The sequence below is a fragment of the Gouania willdenowi genome, chromosome 4, assembly GCF_900634775.1.
Source record: "Gouania willdenowi chromosome 4, fGouWil2.1, whole genome shotgun sequence".
Taxonomy (NCBI): domain Eukaryota; kingdom Metazoa; phylum Chordata; class Actinopteri; order Blenniiformes; family Gobiesocidae; genus Gouania; species Gouania willdenowi.
In genome coordinates, this window is record NC_041047.1 from 41,090,806 (window position 1) to 41,107,901 (window position 17,096).

Sequence of the window (17,096 nt, forward strand, 5' to 3'; positions counted from 1 at the left end):
AAAATTGCCAACATCTCCACTGTAAAAACTGCCAAATGGTCTGCGGCCTTCCTTTTCACTGCTACTTGAAGAGCTGGAATCACAAATGCAAACGCTGTACTTCCTAAGTTAGGATCCTTCGAACCATCCGTAAACACTGATGTGAGTGAGCTATATATTGTTCTCAACCGTTCCTCTACCAACACTGCCATATTCCAGAAGTCCTGAAAGCTCCACCACATTCCCAAAAACTTAAACTCCTTCACTTGTTCCCCATCTTGTCCATATATCTTCATATTTGCATCAAATCTTTTTCCTTGTAAAACACATTGCTTTAGTTTTCTCCACAGAAAACCTAAATCCCCATGAATAAGACCACTTTCAACAATATTCATGGCCTCTTACATTGTTAGTCATATGGCAAATATTTTTCCCTCTTTTCCATAATGCTCCATCATCCGCAAACACCATCTCCTCCTCCTCATTCTTCTTCTTTAGAGTTTATCTGCTGCTTACAACCTTATTGTTGCTCTACCGCCCTCTTCTGGATCTGTTTACTTTCTACATTATCCAGGTCCTGATATTCTCTGAATCAGCCCAGGAAGCGTCATATTCCCAGTCCCACCACAGTCAGTCTGTCCTCTGAGTCCTCCAACATGTCCTCCTGTTTAATGCGAGTTTTATCAATTTTGCATGTAATTTAAAGAAAACAAACATTTAAAAAAGAAGAGAAAAGGTACAGCAAAAATACATTCAATATGTGCAGAAAGAAAACATACAGGGGCTTATTTCAAAACCGCCACCTAATAATAATAAAAAAAAAAAAAAAAAAAAAAAAACTGTTTAAAAATAACATGCATTTACAATTAGAAATAGTGGACTCATTCAAACTGGGTTTACAGGAACCATCATAACACACACATTTACTGCTCCATTAACATCCACACACAACACATAGGTCCAGCACTTGAAAAAAGGCAGGTTTATTAGAAATGGACACACATTCAAATAATCAACAATATATGTTAAACAACAAGCTTAAAAATGCTGAAACAAATATTTGATTACAAATACAAATGTATGGATTTCAGCCCCCACAAGCAAAGAGACACTGCAGCTCAGTCTGTGATTTACAGAGTCATAGGATAATCCATATCACAGCTTAGTGTTTGCATTCCCCAGCACTGAAACTATTCAAAGCCATTTAGGACCAAAACAACCCAGTTCATCACATTTGCCTGTTTTATACACACTTGGTTTTGTTTATTTTATTTATTCATACGGATAATTAAATTAAAAAAAAAAAAATAGTTAGAATTTTAAATATCTAAATTAAAATAGTGGTGCCAACAGAATGAAGCTGCTTTAGCTTTTGAGATCCTTACTGTGGCTGCATCTCTTTCCACAAACATCACAATCAAAGGGTTTCTCTACTTTGTGGATTTTCATGTGTCGCTTCAGGTCCGACTTGCTATTAAATTCTTTACCACAAACATCACAACCGAAAGGTTTTTCTCCAGTGTGGATTTTCGTGTGTCGATTCTGATCAGCTTTGCTATTAAATTCTTTACCACAAACATCACAACTAAAAGGTTTCTCTCCTGTGTGAATTCTCGTGTGCATCTTCAGATGTGTTCTGTTGCTAAATCGTTTCCCACACACGACACAACCAAAAGGTTTCTCTCCTGTGTGAATTCTGGAGTGCATAGAGAGACTCGACTTACAAGTAAACTTTTGACCACAAACATCACAACCATAGGGTTTCTCTCCTGTGTGAATTCTCATGTGGACCTTCAGATTAGATCTGGTGCTAAATTGTTTACCACAAACATCACAACTAAAAGGTTTCTCTCCTGTGTGAATTCTCATGTGGACTTTCAGATTAGATCTGGTGCTAAATCGTTCTCCACACACATCACAACCAAAGCGTTTCCCTGTGTTCTGTGATTTTCTTTTGGTGTTCTTCTCAGTCCTAACCTCAGATGTTTGAAAGCTCTCACAGCTCATGTCCATGTGTTCACTCTGAGCTTCAGACTGGGACAAAGGTTCCCTCCAATCCTCACTGTCTTCAGTGTCAGAGCAGTCTGTTTCCTCTCCATCAGTGTCTGGTTGTGTACAAGTGTTTGCTGCATCTGGACCTTCACTGATGTCTCCATTTGGTTCTACTTTAATGACTTTAGCTGAGGTGCAGGTTGCAGGTTCTCCTTTGATGTTCTCCTTACTTTGTCTCCAGTGTAGCAGAGAACACTGAGCTTCCTCCTCTTCATCTTCACTCTTCACAGCAACAGCCGTGTTATCCGTCTCCTGCATTACCACCAAACTTTCCCATGGTTCTTCCTTCTTTATGTGGAGATGATCCTGGAGCAGCAGTCCATGAGCAGATTCTCCTTTACAGAAAATGAAAAAAGGTTTGTTGGATTTTGTTGTCATCGTGTATATTTTCCGATCAGTTTTGTTTATTTTTTTTGTTTTATGTGTTTTTGGAGTAATTTTGGTTGTGGTTGCTTTTTTATTGTGGGAATAAATCATTTACATTGAACAATGGTGTGTAAATGGGGGACCATTTACACACCATTTAATTTCTAAAGTTTCTCATAATATTGTTACCCTTTCTGACCACAAAGCGGTGATTGTGGATGCCTCATTGACATTTTTCCCTCTATGTGCTCCTCGCTGGCACTTCAATACCACTTTACTAGATAAAGACAATTTTAAATCTCAATTCATTTCAGAATTGAATGAATTTGTGATCATTAATAAGGGCTCTGTCGATGATGCCAGAATATTGTGGGAGGCAACTAAATGTTATATTTGCAGCAATACTACTCGATATGCTTCACATGTCAAAAAATCCAGGCCGTCTAGACTGCATATACTGCAAAGCTAACTGAAAGTGTTTGATAATTTACTGCAACCTTTTGATGAAAAACTCTCAATACAGTATGATTTGGTGAAGAAGGAAATCAACGATATTCTTAAGCATCGTACAGAATTTTTAATACATAAAACAAGACAATGCTATTATTTTAATAGGGCTTGACCAAGCCATTTATTTGCTCTTAAGCTTAACGCTGATGAGCAATTATCTGATATCTCCTCTGTTTAAGATACTAATGGACAAGTTTTGGTTGAACCAAGTGTTAACTGTTTTTCCTTATTTTTATTCCATATTATATAGTTCAGAGTTGGCACACACCAAATATGTGTGCCAAACTTTTTAGATGCTGTTCATCTACCCAAGCTATCGGAAGATGATTTCATTAAACTTAATTGTCCCATTACGCTGATTGAACTTAGAGAAGCGATTCAGGAAGGGTTAGGGGTAAATCTCCTGGCGCTGACGGGATCCCACCTGAATTTTTTGCAGCTTTTTGGGACCATCTTGGTTCTTTGTTGTTTGACATGATTCAGGCATCCCTAGAGACTGGATCCTTTTTAGGAGACGTTAATGTTGCAATAATTTCATCATTACTCAAAAAAGATAAGGACCTACAGGAATGCTCCAGTTATAGGCCCCTCTCTCTGTTGAACGCTGATCTGAAAATCTTTACTAAATTATTAGCCCGCAGACTCCAGCCTTTTCTGACAAAATTTGTAAATTGCGACCAAACAGGTTTTATAAATTCAAGGACTGCTGCTGACAATATGAGGAGGTTACTGCATAAATTGACGGCACCTCAACAACTAAATTACCAGGAGGGGTTTTTTCACTTGATGCCATGAAGGCTTTTGACAGGCTGGAGTGGCAGTACCCGTGGTCTTTAATAAAATGTTTTGGCATTGGTACAAATTTCTTAAAAATGGTCCAGGTCCTTTATAATAATCCATCAGAAATGGTAAGTCTTCCTCACCCTTTGCTATTGCCACAGGCTCTAGACAGGGATGTCCTCTTAGCCCTCTTTTGTTTGCGCTATCTTTGGAGCCCCTGGCTCATGTTATCCGTCTGTCTGATAAAGTCACTCCAATTGAAATGAACGGCACAAAACATCACATTTCCTTATACGCAGATGACGTTCTTTTGTATGTGGGGGATGTTCAGTCAATCCCTAATTTGTTATCAATACTTAATAGCTTTAGTGACATATCTGGTTACAAGATTAATTGGGATAAGTCTAATGAGGCTATGAGGAACTCTGCTCTCCCTGCTGGAATTCCGATTGTGAAACAGTTTAAGTACCTTGGAATTGAAATCTCATCTTTGCAATCTATCGTTAAAACTAATTATGACGGTGCTTTGTCTAAAACTTTGGCTGACCTTGAGAGGTGGTCTTCACTACCAAATTCTCTTCGTTCTCATGTTTCAAAAGTTAAGATGAACTTGTTACCCCTCATAAATTTTCTCAGTTTTATGATCCCACTTCCACCTCCAACACGCTATAAGGACAGTGCCATCAAGAAATTTATCTGGAAGGGCAAACGGCCACGCCTTAAACTGTCCACAGTGCAACGTAACAGAGCTGCAGGCGGACTGTCACTTCCAAACTTCAAATTATATCACTGGGCTTTTGTACGAAAGCCCAGTGATATAATAGGGTTAGGATTATATCCTAACCCTATTATGACCTATCAAACCATTTGCATGGTTTGATAGGTCAGTTGATGTGGCCTGGCGATCTTTAGATGAAGCAATAGTGCATCCATTGGGTTTGACTGAGGTATTATTTTCAAACACTCCACCTAGTAAATGCCGTATCCACTTCGGTCCGATTCTATCGCATTGCAGTCTGGCGTTCTGCTGAAAAAATGTGGTCACACAGCTAAATGGAATCCTTACTCCCCTATTTTTAACAACTTTGACAGTCTTATTAACAGATGTACTGTTAGGCAATCTCAATGTAAACATTGGTATGAAAAAGGAATATGTCCCCTAGGAGATATGTTTAGTGGCAGGGCTATTCAATCATTTGAGGACTTCTGCATCCAGTTTAATTTACAGCAATCATCTTTTTTCTTTTATTTACAATTAAGAACCGCCATGAAAACATACGGAGTACCTTGGCAGTCCCCTTTAAAGCCACATCCCTTGTTCAAGTTTGTAGATGTACATGTGGATTAAAAAGTGTAATTTCTAAAATGTACTTTCACTTTTTGGGACAGACTTATGTACCATTGCTCTTAGAGCCGAGATGGAGGTCAGATATTTCAAATTTTCCTGTGGACTTTAACTGGCACACTCTGTGGGACACTGTACTCTGTTCCTCAAAAAACCCAGATCACCAACAGATACATCTGAACTTTTTACATAGGACGTACTTGACACCACGTAGACTATTTTCCATGAAGTGTAAGCCGGATCTGACCTGCACTTTGTGCCATGGTGGCGTTGTGGGGACCTACTTCCACATAGTTTGGGAGTGACCAGGGGTTGCTCGGTTTTGGGAGATGGTGGCTGGCAATCTGTCTCTCCTCTTGTCGTGCCTGGCTCCCTGCTCACCCCTGGTCCTTCTTCTGAATGACTTTTCTCAGCTTGGACTGAACAGGGCGAACCAAAGAGTCCTTTTGGTGGGACTTACGGCTGCCAAAACGATGGTTGCCACAAGGTGGAAGCCCCCTCACTTGCTGTCTCGTCGACAGTGGGTCATGACATTTATTGACATTGCTTACCTGGAGCTCTCCACGGCGCGGATGCAAGGTGCTAAGGTGGGCACCACCAATATGTGGGACAGTGCAATTAAAGAACTTAAGTCATCCTTCTTTAAGTTTAATTTTTGTTTGAGTGCAGATTGTGTGTTTCATCATGTAGTGTTCTTGTTGCCCTGGACTTGTGTATGTTTATGCTAGTGTGTGTTTTTGGTGGTTGTTTGAAAATTAATTAAAAAAATTGATACCAAAAAAAACAACAACATAATACTGTGATACAACAGTAGGTGTTACAGACATTCAGAACATGTTGACATTGACAATGTCTGTAGAAACGTATTAAAGTGTAGATATTCAGTTGTGGAGCTGTGGAAGTTCTCATGTGTTTATCACTGTAGTGTTGGCCCACAGCACAATATGAACAGATGAAGAGCAAATATTCAAGTCATTTAAGATCCATCTAAAAAAAAAAAAGTAAACTTAATTACCACACAGGACGTTGGCTGGAATCCTCTTGTTCTGGAACAAAGCTTTTATTTCCAGTTTCTGGGAAACAGTAAATATATTTAATCAGTTATTGATGAGTGTGAGCAGCTAGAAATATGTAGGTTAGAGAAGTGTGCAGTAAACATGGTCATAGATCTGTGATGCTACCTCCTCAGGTTCTCTGTCAGTCTGCTTTGCCTCCTGGCTTTGCTCAGTCATGATCTCCTTTATCAACTGCAATTATTCAAAGAAAAGAAGGTTTACATAAAAGGTCAACATGAAATCAAAAGCTCACTGTAGACATGTCAGGATAGATCAGGGATGGGCAACTGAAATCACCAACACATGTGATAGAGCATAGATGTTTATGAACAGAACATATATAGCATAGATCTATTTGAGTAGAAACATATAGGCTTGGGCGATATCCAAATTTTGATACCGTTATACCGCCTGCCTATTTTACCGCGGTATACGGTAATACCATGACTAATTAAAAAATATGACCTAAGGCTCAGGGTGTGTTCACAAACGCGTGTGTCTAACAGCGCCAAGTGACAGCGATTTTTGTTTGTTTGTTCACATTTAATGAATATTTCAAATGTGACCTGTATCAGACTCCAGTGGGAATGGTTTGTGGCTCTAATATGAGCCACATTTGTCTCAAGGTTTTTGTGCAGTGGAGCCGGAGAATGAATGGGCAGGTGAAGGAGGACAAGGAAAAAGAAAGAGGGAGACAAATATTTTGTTTTGGCTTTTAGTGGTGCCGATTTGCTTTTAAACACAAACCACTTATGATATGAACCTTCAAGCTTTGACCAGAACCCAACAGGTCTGACAGACATTAGGTATTTTTATCAGAGCCCAACATGAAAAAAGACAATTAAAACCTTTTTTTCCCTCATACAAATTACATATTTACATTTGTTTTAGTGGTAAGCCTGCTTTTATTAACAGACAGCTGTCAACATCAGATAAGCGCAAGGGGAAACCAGCACGTCAAACACACACAGGTGCGTAGTGTGCCTGCGGCGCCAGAGACAGTGGATCTAGTTACGTAACCCACGTATCAAATATTGCAATAATCCATGTTCTTGTGTTTTTTTTGCAGCCAGCACTCACTTAAACAGCTGTTGCTGGCTGGACATAGAATCATGTTTAGGCATTAAATACATTTTAATTGATATTTCATCGTTATCTCCTATATATTTCAATTCAACTTTATTTGTAAAGCACAAATTACAACAAAGTCATCTCAATGTGCTTATCAAAATATAAATTTCAAAATAAGAAAGAAAAAACCCAAAAAGAACCACATGAACAAGCACTTAGCAACAGAGGGAATAAACAACTCCCTTTTAACAGGAAGAAATCTCCGTTAGAACCAGGTTCAGAGGTGGCAGACATCTGCGTCTACTGGTTGGGGTTAGTGAACAGAAGAACCAATAGAACAGGATAGAGAAATAGAACATCAGAGTGTCCCAGACTAGTTGTGATTCAGTTCTGTTTATGCAAACTTTAAATCATAACCAACTACACCAGAATTTGAATCTCTTCCCATTTATTGAACCAGTAAATGCGACCATTTACAGAAGAGCCCATGTCCGCTCTAGCGGTTAGGGGATGATTCAGTCCTGTTTATGTGGACTGTAAATCATAATCAGCTACATCAGAATTTGAATCTCTTCCCGTTTATTTACAGCGACTCCAAGGACTGTAAATGCGACCGTTTACGGATGAGCCCATGTCCGCTCTAGCGGTTAAATTAATGTTATTATACGGTATACGCTTCAGTACAGTAGGTTTTGAGTTTAGCCTTAAAGGTGGAGAGGGTAGCAGCCTCCCGTACTGAGACTAGGAGCTCATTCCAAAGGTGAGGGGCCTGGAAGCTGAAAGCTCTTCCTCCTGTTCTACTTCTAGACACGTTAGGAACTTCCAGAAGGCCAGCAAACTGAGAGCGGTGTGTTCTGCCCGGACGATAGGGCACTAACAGGTCTCTAAGATATACAGGAGCTTGACCATGACATGCAGAGCTTTGTTGGCTAACAGGAGGATTTTAAACACTATTCTAGATTTTACAGGAAGCCAATACTGGAGAAATATGCCATCTATTGTTTGTTCCAGTTAGTATTCTGGCAGCAGCATTTTTAATTAACTGTAGACTTTTTTTTTTTAAGTAAGTTATTGGGACTTCGTGAAACTAGGGAGTTACAATAATCTAGTCTAGATGTAACAAATGCATGGATTAGTTTTTCAGCACCACTCTGAGCTAAGATATTCCTGATTTTGGAGACATTATGGAGGTGAAAGAAGGCTGTCCTTAAGATTAGCTTAATATGAGAATTAAAGGATAAGCCAGTATCAAAGTTAACGCCTATGTTTTTTACAGTGGTGCTGGGTGACAGAGTAATGCCATCCAGAGACACTATTTGCTCTGATAATTTCTCTCTGAGATGTTTTGGGCCAAATAAAATCACTTCGGTTTTATCCTGGTTAGGAAAAAGTTACGGCTCATCCAGGATGTAATGTTTTAAGACAAGTTTGGAGTTTTAATAAGTGATTTGTTTCATCTGATTTCACTGACAAATAGAGCTGTGTGTCATCCACATAGCAATGGAAATTTAAGACTATATATATAACCAGGAATATATGTAGCATAGATCTTTATGAACAGTAACTTATGTTGCTTAGATCTATATGAACAGTAAGGGGAAAAAAAAAAAAATCGATTTTATGATTTATTGAGATTTTTTGCGCGCTGATTTCCTGCTTCCCAGAATCCATTTTTTTCTTATTGTATTTTTCACACTGAACGACCATTGGGTGGTGGTAATACACCAACAAGTGATTGCAAACACATGGAAGATTTGCAGCAGCTGTGATTTCCCTTTTGGCGGACAAAGATGGCTGAAAAAAACAACAAGATTAAACCTGCACCAGTGCGATTTCAATCTAAAGTACCATTCAAAGTATCCTTATCTGTCTATAAAAGCAAGAAAGTTTTGTATGCGTATTTGTGGATCAAATTTCTCACTGACCTGCATTTTTTTTAACAGCTTCCACATAGCCTGAGTGTGTACATCTGTTATTTTGGACTTATTTGGTGATTACGTTTTAAAATTTTCGTTTCATTTTGAAATCACTGCAGAATCAATGTGGGTTACATCGGATGGAGGGTTAGACCGGAGAGGGGAGAGGGCCGTCTACACACACACATTTATTAAAAAACAGCTGATGTTCCACTTTAGTCTTTTTCTCCTATAATCACCCCTGCACTAAGAAATGTTAAATACTAAATAAATAGTTTTATATGTACAAATGTTGTTTGACTTTAATCAAACTCTACCTAAACCGCTGCATTGGTACAAACTTTATTTATCAATTTATCATGTGCATGTCACATAGGATTAAACCAGGGAAATCGCACATGCTGTTTTACTTTGCACCTGCACAAACAGGTGCTAGTCATAAAATTAGACTGTCATGAAAAAGTTGATTTATTTCAGTAATTCCATTCAAAAAGTGAAACTTGGATATTATATTCATTCATTACACACAGACTGATATATTTCAAATATTTATTTATTTTAATTTTGATGATTATTACTGACAACTAATGAAAATCCCAAATTCAGTATCTCAAAAAATGCGAATATTACTTAAAGGTGCAGTCCGCGACTTTCAGATCCCTCTCTCCCCCTCCCTCCCCACTGCTCTCTTGCCCTGCCTCCAAACTTTCCAAAGTCCCTCCCTCAGAGGAGCTAACAAGCTAGCATTAGTCTGACAGCAACATCACAGTAATATAACATGCTCTGTTAAAAGCATGTTACTGCAGCGCTTCTCTCTCTCAATGTGCACACACCTCAGCAGCAACAACACAGTATCACAGCAGTGCACACGGAGGCTGCTGCGTGCATACGAACAACACGTGCACCACAGAGTTCTAGTGTAACAATTACAAATCAAACATGATTTAAATCAAGCAGCAGTAACTACCTTTCAAGCAGAAAAGTTGCTAATTCCATCTTCTACTCCTCCAGACCATACACTGTAAAAAAGACGGCGCTCCAGCACCGGGAAGGGGGCGGGGACTGTGAGCAACAGCTGTCAGACAGTCCATCAAACACAATCCTAGCTCTGATTGTTTTTTTTTTTTGCTCAGTCACGGTGCATTCTGGCAATCAGCCAAAGGCTGCAGGAGCAGCAGGGGGGACTCAATGAGCCTGTTTTTTCACACAAACTACTAGTTTGATGTAAAGCTGTCCTTACACAGTGACAGCTTTAGCAAATATGACAAAAAGTCGCTGAAAAGTATGAATATAAAAAGTATGAGTATGTACAGCATTCAATACTTAGTCGAGGCTACTTTTGCCTGAATTACTGCAGCAATGCAGCATGGCATGGAGAGAGCCCAGGTTGCTCTGATAGTGGCCTTCAGTTCTTCCTCTTTACAATATCCCACAGATTATTATTATTAATAATCTATTATTATTAATTAATTAATTTAATTTACTACAGAAAAATAAATCACATTTAAGAATATTTTCTCTAATTCCACATGGTTGGATGAAATGGCATTAATAAAAATTGAACCTTGTGGTTAAGGCTGTGTGTTGCTAACTTTATCTCGAAACGTTAACATATCTGTTATCTGCTAATGATCCCTTAATCTACTAGTTTTAATGCACACGTTATTGGGCATAAATATGCTGATAATAATAATAACAATGATATTCATTCTGATTATTTAAATGACTTACTGTTCAAAAGTGCATCACAAACAAACGGTCTACTCCATTCTTGCTCCATTGTGCTGCAATTCCGGGAACTATTGCGTGGCTCCATGAACCGCCATAGCTGTAAAAAAAAAAAGTCCATTGGCGTAAACAAAGTTGTCGCAACTCTCTCTCTAACCCTAACCTATTTTGAACACATACAGTATTATTCTAAGTGGGCATTTTTGGTCAGAATATTTTAATATTCTACAGAAATATTAAACTTATTACAGTGATACTAATGTGTCTCCACTACAACACTGTAGTGGTTGTTTGTTTTCACATTTTGTCTTTGATTTTATATTCATTTTTGACATATACAGTATTTCTTAAAGTAAGGATTTTGTCATTATAACATAATAATTTTTATGTTCTACAGTAAAAAAAACAACAAAAAAAAACATGAAACGTTACAGTGATACTAGGGAGTGTACACTACAACACTGTAGTGGTTGTTTGTCTTGAAATTATGTCTTTGATTTTATATACATTTTTGAACACGCACAGTATTATTCTAAGTGGGCATTCTTTGTCACTTTTAACCAAAGATAAAGATTATTTCAATATTCTACAGTAAAATCTCAAAACTTATCAGAGTGATACTAGAGTGTCCACTACAACACTGTATTGGTTGTTTGTCTTGACATTCTGTATTGTATTGTGTGGATATTTATATATATTTAATATTGGCCCCTTTGCTGCCTATATCTATATTAATTATTTTAAATATCATTAAAAAAAGACAATCTATCCTAAATTATATGTCGATGGTTGTAGTAGAAACTGACCACGCTAACGATGTCGGACGCCAGTTAAAATGGTCGCCACTTAATCTATAACACCGGAAGTATACCCACCGGGTTTTCAATATGTCCCAGCTCAAACATAGCTGAGTAGCTCGTTGACAGACTTTCTGCAAAGCTGCTTCAGGATTCCAGAAGTGTTGGAGCAGGGACACATAGAAAACCAAGAAGACACCCCTGTGCTACACAGTACCGAGGCATCTGTGGTGCTGAGCTGGTGTTACGGTTCAACTGGTGACCGTGTTACCCTGAGGCTGGGCTGAGTGGAACAGTCAGTGTTACGAAGGTAAAAACGGTGCAGATGTTCTCCTAAAGGAGTTTCGAAAGGTTTCAAAGAAGGAGAGCAGCTTCTCACCTTCTTCTCCTCCTCATTCTTCTTCAACTGCTTTTTCCTCCTTCTTCTTCTTTGGAGTTTCTTCTTCTTTTTTCTCTTTTGGCGATTGACATCCTTAGCGTTGTATTACCGCCACCCACTGGATCATGTGTGAGTCAGGCGTAAGAGGACCAACTAACGCAGGGGTCTGCAACCTGCGGCTCTGGAGCCTCATGTGGCTCTTTGACTCTTTTGCAATGGCTCCCTATAGCTTTAAAAAAACCTATTGAAATAAAGAGTTGTTATTTTCCTACAGAGGCTATTATTGATTAATGACAAATAAAATCAAGATATAACAATTTGTGAACCTAAAATAAATCACATTATCCAATGACTCAGCACCTTCCTACTTCACTTCCTGCAACATCTACAGACCATCAACTTTCCTGCACCTGTGGCTAACCTTAAGTTTTAAATCCCTGGTAAATAACTAAACCAACAAAAACACTTTTCTGGAAGAAAATAGAGATTTTAATTGTGTGGGGACAGATTCATTTAACCACCAATGTGCAGGTTAAATATGCATGTTTTATGTGTGGCAAGAAATGAGAAATTAGCATGTGTTGATCACATGATCATGTGTTATCAAACTTCAAGTTACTTTTTGTGGCCCTTTAAATACATGAACTAAAAATAATCTTCTTTATATAACATTGTGTTCATGTAAACTGAGATGTGTAAGAATTTGAAGATGCAAGATACTGTTTAGTTGTTATTTCTTGATGTTAATTTATTTTTATTTTATTTTAATCTGTTTTTAAGTTGCCATTTACATGATTAATATAAATCAAATCATGAAATCAAACATTATTCTATGTCATTTTGACTGTATAGAATTTCATTCACTGTATTGTCTTCATTGAGAAGGTTTTTTTTCCGGCTCCAGGAGGACTTTAATCCAGGTGAGATGAGGCAAAATGGCTTCTTAGAAAGTAAAGGTTGCAGATCCCTGAACTAACTTGTAAAAAATAAAAAATAAAAATGACTAAAGTAAATAACCCCTTCCTCTATCCATTAACTCTGGGTCAACTCTGGGTATCTGATTCCATTACAGCTGGTATGAAGTGGGTCAATCAACCCTGAGTATGTAAACCTTGGGTTAGTTTCATGCATGTCCGTGATAAAAAAAAAAAGCCATCATCAATGGATCAGAGATTACTCAAGCTGCCATGGCAACCACCGGAAGAGAGTGATTTATTCATTCTGATGGGTGAAATAAGGTGGTGTTTGAAGAATATGAGCCTGTTCTAAATGTGCGTTCATACTGAACGCCACTTCAGTGACTATAGTGGCTTAAATCACCTGTGATTAGTCACGCTTTTTGGTCCCTTCATCACTTTATCTTTTCAGTGATGTGACGAGCGGTGAATAATATGAATGAAGTGTGTTTGAGGAGACGTGGCAGCAGCATAGGATGGCTGCATAGAGAGCCCTCCTGTTATACTGGATATTAAAGACAGTGACTGCCGCTTCATATCGCATCATTTATATTGATTTTTAATGTAATATTGTTGCCAGAGTCATTTCGACATCCAAAAAATATGTCATAAGAAAATACTGGAGCGGGACGCGAACCCACAACCCATCGCTTCCTAGAGCGGTGTCATAATTCACTGATTTATAGATCAAACTGTATGACAGTATTAAACAACAATCGAGCCTCAAAAGTGGATTCATTTAAATGATCATCTCCTCCTTTATATTATCCACAGGTTTGTATTCAGGGAACTTTACTACAGACGTCAGTAGATGTTTTAATACAGATCAACCTCAATTAATGATCTACATCCACAATGTTATAAAGAAAACTACAGTTTGCATAACCCCCCCCCCCCCCCCAAAAAAAAAAAAAAAAAAAAAAACATAAAGCAACACAACATTAGTAATGACGTGAGCACGTCTGTGGTGTGTGATGTCACTAATGTGTTTCAGGGAAAAGTGTTCAGAAACGATGTTCAGGTGGGTGGAGCCAAGTAGAAACCCAGGGTTTCTTTGATAAAACCTGCCAGCGACCAGGTTTAGTTCACGGACAATGTTGCCATGGTAACATACTCAGAGCAGAACATACCTCGCGTTTAGGAATGGGATACTCAGTTTCCCTCATTTGAGCCCCAACATACTCAGTTTGAACATAACCCACTTTATGGAATACCCCTCTGGAGTTGTCCAATGACAGCTCCTTCATAATCAATAAGTTCTCTGCCCTTTTCACAATTATTACTGATGTGTGCATTTGATAACATACGCAATAAAAAGGATTTACCTTAATCAATCAATCAATCAATCAATCAAATCAAATTCATTCTTCTATCTAATTCTGTTCACAATATCACCATTATAATTGACAGTCAGTACTTTTCACATGTCAGAATAGAAGCATGTTGAAGTCTTATTATACATGTCCCTTTTTGTTAAACAAAAGAATGTCCAAGTTGTAAACAACTTCTGAATTATCTGTTACTTTAAACAACCACTTCCTGTAAGTTTGATGCACATTACTGCTAACTCTATAGCGCAATGCTTCTATTTTGAAGTACTTTCGTTTTTTTTTTTTTCTTTTTTTTACTTGTCTGCACATGCTGTCAAAGGTCAACACCACAGGAAGTGCAATTATTATGAGACAGCAATGCATATTTTGTTATTGCAATAAAATACATTGATTTATTTTATTGCTTAATTGTGACCATCACCAGCCCTCCCTAAGGAAGGGTAAGAAATCTTTTATTATAGGGAGGATATAAAAAGGGAGAGCAGGGAGAAGAGACTCAAGGCAGGGAATAGAAAAGGTGGGGAAGAATAGACTGTTTTGCAGTGAGGGTGAGATGTGAGGTTGTAGAATATATTGTGCTTATTATGTTGTGTAATCCAGCCAGTATGGTGATAAGTGTGAAGCTTAGCTATAATGGTGGTGGCTGTGGACAGGGGGAACGAGTGAATGGTAGTACCTAAAGCAGGTATTTGGGATTAACGTGTCTAAGGTTAAGCCCAGTATGAGTTTTATCCCACATCCCAAGGCGTGCCAGTGCATCGTATACCAGAAAAAAAAAAAAAAAAGAAAAGAAAAAAAAAAACCACTACTGCGAGCCCAGGAACTGCCCTGGGCGCAGCCAGGCCAGCAGAAAGAGCGGAGGCCAGGGAGCCCCAGGCAACCCCCCAGATGCCCCCAAGATCCCAGGCCGAGAGGCAGCCACCGCCCCCCATACACACATCCGAGGAAGCCCCAAGCAGCCGAGCACCCAGCGCATCCCCCCCACCGACCCCAACCCCCAACCCCAAGGCCCCCCGCCAGCATCCAGCCCCCCCCACCCACCCACACCCAAGCACCCAACCCCCCGAGGGAAGGGCCCAGAGAGCCCCCCGCCCGAGACCCCAGCAGAGGAGCCAAGGCCTCCGCCCAGCAGACGGCCAGGGCCGCGCGAAACGGGCAGCCGGCGGGCGCCCACCGGTGGGCCCAGAGCCAGCAGGGTCCGGACTCCAGGCCAAAAGGACCCAAAACGGAAGCAGCACCGAGAGCAGCGCCCCCAGGGACGACAACCACGCCCATAGTCGCCGAGGGAACCAAGGGGATGCTGCAAGCCGCCCCGCCGGCCCCCAGGCGCACCGACCAGGCACCCCAGAGCGCGCCAGATCGCCCCCCCCCAGGGGCCCAGCCACACCCGCAGGTATGGTAGGGCGCGGCCCGTACCACCCGCCCCGGCAGACCCCCGCCAGGACCGGCCCAGCCAGCCGGCCAGACCCGCCGGACCCAAAGGGCACCACCGCAGGACAGGGAACCCCCAAGGGCGAGCCCCCGGGCCAGACCTCCGTGCGGAGCACCCCCCCACCCCCCAGCCCAGGAACAGGCCACAACCCAGCAAGACCGCGCAGCCCCAGACGGCACAAAGACAGCCGCCCAGGTCCCGCCCCCCACCGGACAGCGCAGGCCACGGGGCAATGCCCCCCCAGGCGCAAGAGCGACCGGCGGCCGCCACCACAGGAGAGAGGGACCCCAACGGCACACAACCGATGCGGAGCAGCGGCCCCCAGCCAAAGGCGCAGAACCCACCCACCCGCCAGCCCGCAGATAGCAGGACAGACCTACCAAGTGGCCGATACCGACCTCAACCCCCGGAACAGCTAGAGCCGCCCCCCAGCAAAGAGCACCACCCCGGAGGGCCAAGCAACCCCGCCCCAACCCCGGCGCAGGCGGTGCTCCCCATCCAGCCTATGTGTATATATGTGTATGTGGTGCAATAGCTCCGGAGGGTGGAAGTGGTGGTCCCACCCTCCGGGGGGTGGTGTGTTGAGGTGTAATTAAAATTGGGAGTGCCGCCCCCGCGCCACTACTTAGTAGCGCAGGCGGCGGCCCCCTCCACCCCCAGCCCCACCATCCAGCCCCCCAAGGGTTGGGTATGTGAGTGTGGTGCAACAAGTGGGTGAGCCAGACCAGCTGGGAGTGAGCGATGTGAAGTGTCCATGTAGGAGGCCTGTCTGGTAGGAGCCCGGCCCGTCCGCACGGCGGGCCACCGGAGAGGGCAGACGGCGCAGACGAGCACACGGCACACGGCAGAGACGCGCCGAGCGGCACAACCGGAGACCCCCAGCGGCACCCCCCCGAACCGCGGCGGCCATACGGAGCACGGCGGGACCCCCCCCCCCAGGCGGAGCCAGGCACCAGCCACATCCCCCAGCAGTCCAGGAGGCGACCCCCGCCGCCAGCCGGCCCAGAGCGGCCCGCCCCGCCAAAGCAGGCGGCGACCGCGCAGGAGAGAGGCCGGCTCCCACACCAGGGCCAGCGCAGGCCCGCACGACACCACGACATAGCACCCTCCACAGGTGGGCGGCCCCGGCCCCCCCGACGCCACCAACCACCCAAGCAGGGCCACCCCGCCAGCCACGGACCGATAGGTAGGCGAACCCCCAGCCAGGCACCGCAACTCCACATCAATCTTGCCAGCAGAGCCCCCCCCACCCACGGAGACCACCCCCAATCACCCCCGCGCCGACATGAGACACCCTCGACGCCAGCACAGCCCGGAGGACGGCAGGCCCCAGCCAACAGCCCCACCCCGCCCAAGGCAGCGCGGCACCTCGCTGAACCGCAGCCCGTCCCCGGGCAGA

General features: G+C 42.2%; 1 protein-coding gene across 8 annotated transcripts in view; it reads right to left on the reverse strand.

Annotated features, from left to right (window-relative positions):
* LOC114462057 (gastrula zinc finger protein XlCGF8.2DB-like) overlaps nucleotides 1–12,214 on the reverse strand; it is a 34,322-nt gene extending 22,108 nt beyond the window's left edge. The window contains exons 1-6 of one of the 8 annotated variants that reach the window (XM_028444656.1): nucleotides 11,979–12,214; nucleotides 10,806–10,902; nucleotides 10,042–10,093; nucleotides 6,214–6,279; nucleotides 6,048–6,105; nucleotides 961–2,366 (exon numbers count right to left, since the gene is read on the reverse strand). In XM_028444656.1, coding sequence (XP_028300457.1) covers nucleotides 1,345–2,366; nucleotides 6,048–6,105; nucleotides 6,214–6,264 — 1,131 coding nt within the window. In that variant the 5' untranslated portion in view covers nucleotides 6,265–6,279; nucleotides 10,042–10,093; nucleotides 10,806–10,902; nucleotides 11,979–12,214 and the 3' untranslated portion in view covers nucleotides 961–1,344. Of the gene's footprint in view, nucleotides 1–960; nucleotides 2,367–6,047; nucleotides 6,106–6,213; nucleotides 6,280–10,041; nucleotides 10,094–10,805; nucleotides 10,903–11,677; nucleotides 11,883–11,978 lie in introns of those variants that run through there. The other 7 variants (XM_028444652.1, XM_028444655.1, XM_028444650.1 and 4 more) reach the window with 7 other exon arrangements.
* Nucleotides 12,215–17,096: the final 4,882 nt, after the last annotated feature.